The 9,852-nt window shown below is 45.4% G+C and overlaps 2 protein-coding genes across 2 annotated transcripts in view; both read left to right on the top strand.

Moving 5' to 3' along the window:
• The window catches only part of shroom2a (shroom family member 2a), a 53,834-nt gene extending 52,635 nt beyond the window's left edge, over nt 1-1,199 (top strand). Inside the window, exon 10 of the mRNA XM_062998042.1 lies at nt 252-1,199. Within this exon, the coding sequence (XP_062854112.1) occupies nt 252-524 (273 nt within the window). The 3' untranslated portion in view covers nt 525-1,199. The remainder of the gene's footprint in view (nt 1-251) is intronic.
• Nucleotides 1,200-7,058: 5,859 nt separating this feature from the next.
• On the top strand, nt 7,059-7,730 carry cldn34a (claudin 34a). Its single transcript, XM_062998171.1, has one exon. It carries the CDS (start codon nt 7,059-7,061, stop codon nt 7,728-7,730), a length of 672 nt encoding a protein of 223 aa, XP_062854241.1.
• Nucleotides 7,731-9,852: the final 2,122 nt, after the last annotated feature.

Below are 9,852 nucleotides of genomic sequence, written 5' to 3'. Positions count from 1 at the left end.
TGAACAGAGTCATGTTGAGAATGATTCATGTGAACAGAGTCATGTTGAGAATGATTCATGTGAACAGAGTCATGTTGAGAATGATTCATGTGAACAGAGTCATGTTGAGAATGATTCATGTGAACAGAGTCATGTTGAGAATGATTCATGTGAACAGAGTCATGTTGAGAACGATACTTTTGGCCGTATAGTGTTTCTGTATATAAATGAAGCGAGATCCTAACAGTGCCCCTTCACTTGCCTCTCTGCAGCGCACCCTGGTGGACAAGCGCAAGCTCCTGATCCGGCAGCACGAGGACGCCAAGGAGCTGAAGGAGAACCTGGACCGGCGAGAGCGCGCGGTCTACGACATCCTGACCAGCTACCTGCGGGAGGACAGCATGGCCGACTACGAGCACTTCGTCAAGATGAAGTCGGCCCTGATCATCGAGCAGCGCAAACTGGAGGACAAGATCAAACTGGGCGATGAGCAGCTCAAGTGTCTCCTGGACAGTTTACCCTTAGAGCAGAGGCCCCGGTACTGAGAGGCGACCCGGCCCGACCCGGCCCGGCACCATCGGGGGGTGGGGTGGGGGGGCACATTTCAGTTTTTTGTTTGGTTTTGTTTTGTTTTGTTTTGTTTTTGACCTGACCAGACGCTTCTCGGAGGGTTCCGGGCACTTTCTGTGTAGACCGTATGAACGGGCGTGTGCTCGGGCTGCACCTTCACCACTAAATAAGGAGCGTAGACTGTTAAAGTGGACGAATTCTGGTGCACAAAGCGATCGGTCCTGCCTCACATTTCAGAGTATTCTCGCTGCTGTAGTGCTGCTTTCAACCACTAGAGGGCGACAATGGAACACTTTCCAGGACCCATAGAGACTCTATAACATGATTATTTACAGCTCATCCAGCTCATATTCCTAATCACTGTGTATAATTCTAACATAAACACGTGTGCACCTACTTCCTGTGATCAGAACGTCTAACCGCGGCGTTATACGGTGCTTTATTTCAAATCCTTTCAAACAATGTGATGTTTTTTAGTAATTTATTGTAGGCTTTTAAATCTGTAAATGAGATTAGCCTGTGCTAGTGTGAACCCGCCGGCGTTCCTTTATAGCCTGTAACAGTCGGACTTCACCTGCCTGAGCGATTCGATTCTCTCACTGTGATTCAGCGCTTCTCTATTAAATCCCAGCTGCCGTTTACTGAGTTTACTCCACCTGACTGATCCTTTGTGTTCGCTATACCATAACAGTAGTTATTTAGGATGAGAATGATTCGTTTGCACAGAGTTATTTGTGTTGAGGATGATTCATCTAAACAGAGTCATTCGTGTTAAGTGATTCATTCGAACAGTCATTTATGTTTAGAGTGATTCATTTAAACAGAGTCGTTCATGTGTAGTGATTCATCTGAACAGAGTTATTCATGTTGAGTGACTCATTTGAACAGTCATTTATGTTGAGAATGATTCATTTGAACAGAGTCGTTCATGTGTAGTGATTCATGTGAACAGAGTCATTTATGTTGAGAATGATTCGTTTGTACAGTTATTTTTGTCCAAGAATGATTCGTTTGAACAGAGTCATTCATGTTGAGAACGATTCGTTTGAACAGAGTCATTCATGTTGAGAATGATTCATTTGAACAGAGTCATTCATGTTGAGAATGATTCATTTGAACAGAGTTTTTTAGGATGAGAACGATTTGTTTGAACAGAGTCATTCATGTTCAGATTGATTCGTTTGAACAGAGTCATTCATGTTCAGATTGATTCGTTTGAACAGAGTCATTCATGTTGAGTGATTCATTTGAACAGAGTTATTTCGCGCTGAATCTCACTGTGATTCAGCGCTTCTCTATTAAATCCCAGCTGCCCTTTACTGAGTTTACTCCACCTGACTGATCCTTTGTGTTCGCTATACCATAAACGTGCTTGTTCATATAGAATCTGTTGTATTTGATGCTATAACAGGAGCTTTGCATTGGACTTTATTTAAAGCACAACTGTTAGGATCGGGTTCTGTTGGGTTCGGAATCGAAGCTGCGCTGCCGACCCGGCCGGGCGTCCAGCGAACACTCGGCTGTGTTCGCGGGGGTCAGGTCGGATGTGCGCTCCCTTAGGTGGGTCGTGAGCTGAAAAAAATTAAGATAAACGAACAAACTTGTACGCGAACTCCCCCTTGTGGAGGCTTTATGTAACATCTTGTAAACCACAGTGGGAGCAGATTGTACAGAGTGTGAGATGCGTCGTTTGTGTTCATGGACAGTCGCCCATGTTGCGCAGGGCTGCACACGGTTTGGAGGAGGCGTGGGCAGCGATATACCCGCCTCACCTGCAATCAGGGATCCACCAGGCCCTAGGGCACCTGCACCTGCACCTGCATGGGGCAGATGGAACGCCGTTGTCATATATGTACATCTACATACATATACACACACAGGAACCTTGATTTAACGGACCTCCATTTCATGAATTTTGGATTTAACAGACATAATCGGAAATTCCGGTCCGATTGTTTAAAATTCCCAGGAGAAGCGTCTCAAGACCAGTAGTTCAGTAATCGTCCCCTAGGCGGCGCACTTCTCTCTGTTTACATGAGGTTCGCTTTGTTTTGAACAATATGAATGCAAACCAAGCAATTAAGGGTTTGGGGCCTTGCTCAGGGGTCCAACAGTGGTGACTTAATCCAGCGACCTTCTGATTACTAGTCCAGTGCTCTGGATTACACATTAACTGCATTTAGGTGCCACTTTTATCCAAAGTTCTTACAATTATGACTGCAAGTCCAAGCCATAAAGCTTTGGGGCCTTGCTCAGGGGTCCAACAGTGCTAACGTAGCAGTGGTGAGGCCTGAACCAGCCACTGATAACTACTGCTGAGCTTCCACTGCTGAAAATGACGTCAATTTCTAGAATTAATTTACATCTGCAGCAGTTACGACTGAATACAGTCATACAGTCATTCAAGCAGTTGAGTTTTAAGGGCCTTGCTCAGGAGTCCAACATTGGTAGCTTGAACCAGCGACCTCCTGATTACTAGTCCAGTGCTCTGGGTTACACATTTAGGTGCCACTTTTATCCAAAGTGAGTTACAATTATGAATGCAAATCCAAGCCATCGAGGGTTAGAGGACTTGCTCAGGGGTCCGACAGTGGAAGCTGGGTGGTTGTGGGGTTCGAACCGATAGTCCAGGGATCAGTAATCCAGTCCGACCACACGGACGTGTCAGTCTGAGGGATTTTGTAACTCGGTTGTAAACGCGCCAGCGAGGTTCAAAGAATACGACTTAACGACGCGGTAGAATGACAGTACACGGTGTGTGTGTGTGTGTGTGTGTGTGTGTGTGTGTGTGTGTGTGTGTGTGTGTGTGTGTGTGTGTGTGTGTGTGTGATCTAACAGGTTACATAAAAACGACATTTTTTAATCCATGCTGAATATAGACGTACTGAAGTGAGAGGATTTATCTCACGTCCCAGTTTAAAAGAAACAGTAAAGATTCCACGTCTGGTAAACGTTCCTGGTTTTACTGGAGACTCCGGATTAATCATCAACCCACACGTCTGATCTTCTCCGATCCGGCCAGTGTGAGATCTGATCAGCAGGGCGTGAGTTCGTGTTGGAGTGTGTGGATGAGCTGTGGTGTGGTGCTACTGGTTCTGATGGTTTCCAGTCTCTTCTACTGAGGTAAAGATTCACTTTATTGCTTCATTCTGATCATTTTGTGACGTTGTGGTAATTACATCGAGGTTCGGTTCGTTAACATCGTTAGAAAAAGCTCGTCACTCAGCGTACAGACGCTGGGACAAAATATAACAACAGTACCAACCTTGCAGATGTGGGGCTTGAACCGGCAACCTTCTGATTACTAGTCCAGTACCTTAACCACTAAGCTACAACTGCCCCATACATTATATGACCTGCAGTTCTAAGAGATCACATCACATGTTTACATTTACATACATTACAAGCAATTGAGGGGCCTTGCTCAAGGGCCCAACAGTGACCTGGCAGATGTGGGGCTTGACCCAGTGACCTTCCCATTACTATTTATTAGTCCTGCACCTCAACCGCTGAGCTACTGCTGCCTTATTATCTTCTAATTATTGAATTAATGTCTTTAAAAAATCCAAAGCATGTCCCTCCAACTGTGCAGCAATAGTTTAGGGAAGGACTTTTCCTGTTCCAGCATGACTGAGCTCTATAGAGACGTGAAGAAAAGCTCCAGTGTCCTGCACAGATCCCTGAGCTCAGCCCCACTCACCAGCTCAGGGATGAACCGGAACACCGACAGCGCCCAACCATACAAACGCTGTCATTTTTTTGACTGAACAGGCACAAATTCCCACAGACATACTCAGAAGAGCGTCGTCCTGGTCATATAGTGTATACTGTAGATATACACTGATTAGCCATAACATTAAAACCACCTCGTTTCTACACTCAATGTCCATGTTATCAGCTCCACTTACCATATAGAAGCACTTTGTAGTTCTACAATTACTGACTGTAGTACATCTGTTTCTCTACATGCTTTGTTACCCCCATTTCAGGCTGTTCTTCAATGGTCAGGACCCCCACAGGACCACCACAGAGCAGGTATTATTTAGGTGGTGGATGATTCTCAGCACTGCAGTGACACTGACATGGTGGTGGTGTGTTAGTGTGTGTTGTGCTGGTATGAGTGGATCAGACACAGCAGCGCTGCTGGAGTTTTTAAGTACCGTGTCCACTCACCGTCCACTCTATTAGACACTCCTACCTAGTCGGTCCACCTTGTAGATGTAAAGTCAGAGACGATCGCTCATCTATTGCTGCTGTTTGAGTCGGTCATCTTCTAGACCTTCATCAGTGCTCACAGGACGCTGCCCACGGGGCGCTGTTGGCTGGATATTTTTTTGGTTGGTGGACGATTCTCAGTCCAGCAGTGACAGTGAGGTGTTTAAAAACTCCACTCATACCAGCACAACACACACTAACACACCAGCACCATGTCAGTGTCACTGCAGTGCTGAGAATCATCCAGCACCTAAATAATACCTGCTCTGTGGTGGTCCTGTGGGGGTCCTGACCATTGAAGAACAGCATGAAAGGGGGTAACAAAGCATGTAGAGAAACAGATGGACTACAGTCAGTAATTGTGTATATACAGTGTATCACAAAAGTGAGTACACCCCTCACATTTCTGCAGATATTTAAGTATATCTTTTCATGGGACAACACTGACAAAATGACACTTTGACACAATGAAAAGTAGTCTGTGTGCAGCTTATATAACAGTGTAAATTTATTCTTCCCTCAAAATAACTCAATATACAGCCATTAATGTCTAAACCACTGGCAACAAAAGTGAGTACACCCCTAAGAGACTACACCCCTAAATGTCCAAATTGAGCACTGCTTGTCATTTTCCCTCCAAAATGTCATGTGATTTGTTAGTGTTACTAGGTCTCAGGTGTGCATAGGGAGCAGCTGTGTTCAATTTAGTAGTACAGCTCTCACACTCTCTCATACTGGTCACTGAAAGTTCCAACATGGCACCTCATGGCAAAGAACTCTCTGAGGATCTTAAAAGACGAATTGTTGCGCTACATGAAGATGGCCAAGGCTACAAGAAGATTGCCAACACCCTGAAAGTGAGCTGCAGCACAGTGGCCAAGATCATCCAGCGTTTTAAAAGAGCAGGGTCCACTCAGAAAAGACCTCGCGTTGGTCGTCCAAAGAAGCTGAGTGCACGTGCTCAGCGTCACATCCAACTGCTGTCTTTGAAAGATAGGCGCAGGAGTGCTGTCAGCATTGCTGCAGAGATTGAAAAGGTGGGGGGTCAGCCTGTCAGTGCTCAGACCATACGCCGCACACTACATCAAATTGGTCTGCATGGCTGTCACCCCAGAAGGAAGCCTCTTCTGAAGTCTCTACACAAGAAAGCCCACAAACAGTTTGCTGAAGACATGTCAACAAAGGACATGGATTACTGGAACCATGTCCTATGGTCTGATGAGACCAAGATTAATTTGTTTGGTTCAGATGGTCTCAAGCATGTGTGGCGGCAATCAGGTGAGGAGTACAAAGATAAGTGTGTCATGCCTACAGTCAAGCATGGTGGTGGGAATGCCATGGTCTGGGGCTGCATGAGTGCAGCAGGTGTTGGGGAGTTACATTTCATTGAGGGACACATGAACTCCAATATGTACTGTGAAATACTGAAGCAGAGCATGATCCCCTCCCTCCTGAAACTGGGTCGCAGGGCAGTGTTCCAGCATGATAATGACCCCAAACACACCTCTAAGACGACCACTGCTTTATTGAAGAGGCTGAGGGTAAAGGTGATGGACTGGCCAAGCATGTCTCCAGACCTAAACCCAATAGAACATCTTTGGGGCATCCTCAAGCGGAAGGTGGAGGAGCGCAAAGTCTCGAATATCCGCCAGCTCCGTGATGTCGTCATGGAGGAGTGGAAAAGCATTCCAGTGGCAACCTGTGAAGCTCTGGTAAACTCCATGCCCAGGAGAGTTAAGGCAGTTCTGGGAAATAATGGTGGCCACACAAAATATTGACACTTCAGGAACTTTCACTAAGGGGTGTACTCACTTTTGTTGCCGGTGGTTTAGACATTAATGGCTGTATATTGAGTTATTTTGAGGGAAGAATAAATTTACACTGTTATATAAGCTGCACACAGACTACTTTTCATTGTGTCAAAGTGTCATTTTGTCAGTGTTGTCCCATGAAAAGATATACTTAAATATCTGCAGAAATGTGAGGGGTGTACTCACTTTTGTGATACACTGTATATATATATAGAGAGAGAGAGAGACTTTGATCAGGAGAGTTATTATAGCCAGAACACTGGGTTAAAGTATTTCCAAAACAGCAGGGGGCGTCACAAGCAGTCGGCGTGAGTACCGCTGACAGGTTGTTGGGCGGCCAAGACTTTTTGATGCCAGAGCCAGGTTTTCACACTGAGTATTTTGTTTACAGGTTGCTGAATGACGCAGAGCGTGCAGTGATGTTCCGGAAGCCGGCGCTCATGCCGTTCTACACTGACCTGTGAGTACCTGAGTATCTGAATCATGGCTTACCTGGCCCACACCGCACACTGGCAGTTCTTCGCTTTGGTGCTGGCAGTGATTGGACTGATCCTGACCATCGCCACCAGCGGGGTGGATGACTGGCGGGTGTGGTACGTGGACGACCTCTCCGCGGCCTCCGCCGGTACGGCCTGGATGGGCGTCTGGAGGGCGTGTTTCTACAGCCACGTGCTGGACGAGGCTAAATTCTGCCGCAGCATGTGGATGACGGATTCCTTCCTTCCTCCGGAGATCGTGGCCGCTCAGGTGCTGTGCTTGGTCGCCATCGTTGTAGGATTCGCCGCCAACCTGGTGGGCGGGTACGCCGTCAGACGGACCTACTTCAACGTCGGCGCGGGCCGCGTCACCCCGGTCTTCGTGTCCGCCGCCGTGTTGTATTTCCTCGCGGCCGTGTGTTTGCTGGTTCCCGTGTTCTGGAACGTGAACTCCGTCCTGCAGAACCGGACCATCGATTTCCCGCCCGAGTTCTTCCTGCCGCCCGCGCCGTACAGACAGGAGCTGGGACTGGGCATCGTGATGGGCATCGGATCGTCCGTTATGATCCTCATAAGTGGGCTGCTGTTCCTCCTGTACAGGCAACCACAGGAGGATCAGAAACACAAAACCGAGGCTGATGTGAGCGAGAACCCGGCGTACACCCAGGAGGAGCTGTAGTGGAGACCCGGCTGTGTAAAAATTAGCATTAGCTCTTTCTCTTTCATCTGGGTAACAGGATTATTACAAATCCTGGATTTTCTTTAAACTACAGCATCCAGAGATGGTTTTTGCGGTCATTATGATGGTGATAGGTATTTTGCCATCTACAGTCCAAGATTCAGAAAGAGATCATGCTGTCATGATAAAGCTGTTAGATATTTTAGACATATAATAATATAAAATAAAATTAGTCCTTGTTTAGGAACAAGAACATTCATGAGACTTTGACGTTTCACCATCTACAGTCCACATTATTATTAAAAGATTCAGAAACTGATGAGTTAGCTTCCATGATTGGGAGGCCAATTTTACCAACTACAGTCCATATTATTATTAACCGATTCAGAAACTGAGGATGCTCTCAAAATGTTCTTTTATCTGGGTAACAGATGTTTTATTTTTAAACTTATGTTCAAGTATATCTTATTTAAACATTTGTCAGAAAATAAATGGAAAAAAAGCAACAAAAATAAAATCTAAGATGCTGTCATGATCACGGTGGCCGAGAAGTGCAAAACAAATGAACATTTTAGAAAACAAAATTACATAAAAAACACCAAAACAAATTTACAAGAGCAGAAACACATTTACAAACAACAGATCTGATGGAAAGGGCGGGTACCATACACAGGAAGTGCTCGTTGCTTACATGCTGTTCCTCGGGGGTGAAGTGAACGGAGTTTGTGACGGTGACGATAAACAATGCTTTGTCTAGTTTGTGGAAATCATTTTATCCAGTTGACCCGCTTTTGTTTTTCTTGTGGGAAGTTCTTAGATTGTCTGTGCAGATGTTTAGACGTGGCGTGTGCATCTCTATCTACCGTCCGCTCTTCTAAACATCTACAGTATTCCCACAAGAAAAACAAAAGCGGCCAACTGGCTGAAATAATTAACACAAAATGGACAAAACGTTGTTTATTAGGGACGGAGCGTTTAATACCGAGGTTCTGAAGCTTGTTTCACTTTTGTAACACTGGACTCGTATTAAACCAGCAGGAATGTGCAGGACTGATTCTAAGCTCTGGTGCTTTTATCTTGCTGACTATATAAGAGACAGTCGAACCAGGGTTACCGACCGTCCCGTAAAATACAGAATCGTTCCTTATTTGGAGACTAAACGCCGCGTTCTGTATCGAACTGTCACAGGACGCTTTGTTCTGTATTTTTATCCATGGGAGACGGGTGATGTGTATGAAACAGAAGGAAACTGCTGCTACTGTGGGAATTAGAAAGCGTTTGGTTATTATATTAAGTCGTGTTGGCTTTTATTCTTAGTAACGGTGTGTGTGCGCAGGTTATATCAGCATTATAACCTGTTTAATACGCCGCTGTATGAGCAGCGCAGCGGGCAGAGTGTGGTGTTCTGCCTAAAATATGGTTCTGATTTATTATTATAAAGAATGAAAATAATAAATGTTAAACACCCTAAATAAAACATTTTGATAATGTTCTCATGACGGTGTAAGACCCGTTATATTTTTATAGGTGCAACCCTAGTACCCCCCCCCCCCCCACACACACACACACACACACTCAGGTATTTTCAGCACAATCAGAAAGAAGCTTTAATGAGGCTTCATCTGCACATCACTATTGTTTAGCGTTACCATCACAAACTGCGTTCACTTCACCCCCGAGAAACAGTTTGATTGACAGCAGGTAAGCAACAAGCACTTCCTGTTTATGGTACCTACACTTTCCGTTACATCCGCCGTTTGTAAATGTGTTTCAGCTCTTGTAAATTTGTTTTTGTTTTTGTTGTAAATTTGTTTTTGTTTTTGTTGTAAATTTGTTTTCTGAAATGTTCATTTGTTTTGCACTTCTCGGCCACCGTACTTGATGATACTGTTAGATGTTTCACCATCTACATATTAGTAATAGTAATCCATATTAGTATTAAAATATTGAGGAACTGGCCGCTCAGGTGGCGCAGCGGTAAAAACACACGCTGGAACCGGAGCTGGGATCTGGAATACATCGTATCGAATCTCGGCTCTGCCTGCCGGCTGGGCTGAGCGGCCACATGAACAACGATTGGCCTGTTGTTCAGATATGGGCGGGACTAAGCCGGATGGGGTCT

This window comes from Trichomycterus rosablanca, chromosome 6 (genome assembly GCF_030014385.1).
Source record: "Trichomycterus rosablanca isolate fTriRos1 chromosome 6, fTriRos1.hap1, whole genome shotgun sequence".
NCBI lineage: Eukaryota > Metazoa > Chordata > Actinopteri > Siluriformes > Trichomycteridae > Trichomycterus > Trichomycterus rosablanca.
Note: the sequence above shows the minus strand (reverse complement) of the source record. Positions and strands in the feature narration are given on the sequence as shown.

Bases quoted from the DNA above. Each gene is read 5' to 3' on its own strand.
- cldn34a (XM_062998171.1), top strand. From the start codon at position 7,059: ATGGCTTACCTGGCCCACACCGCACACTGGCAGTTCTTCGCTTTGGTG.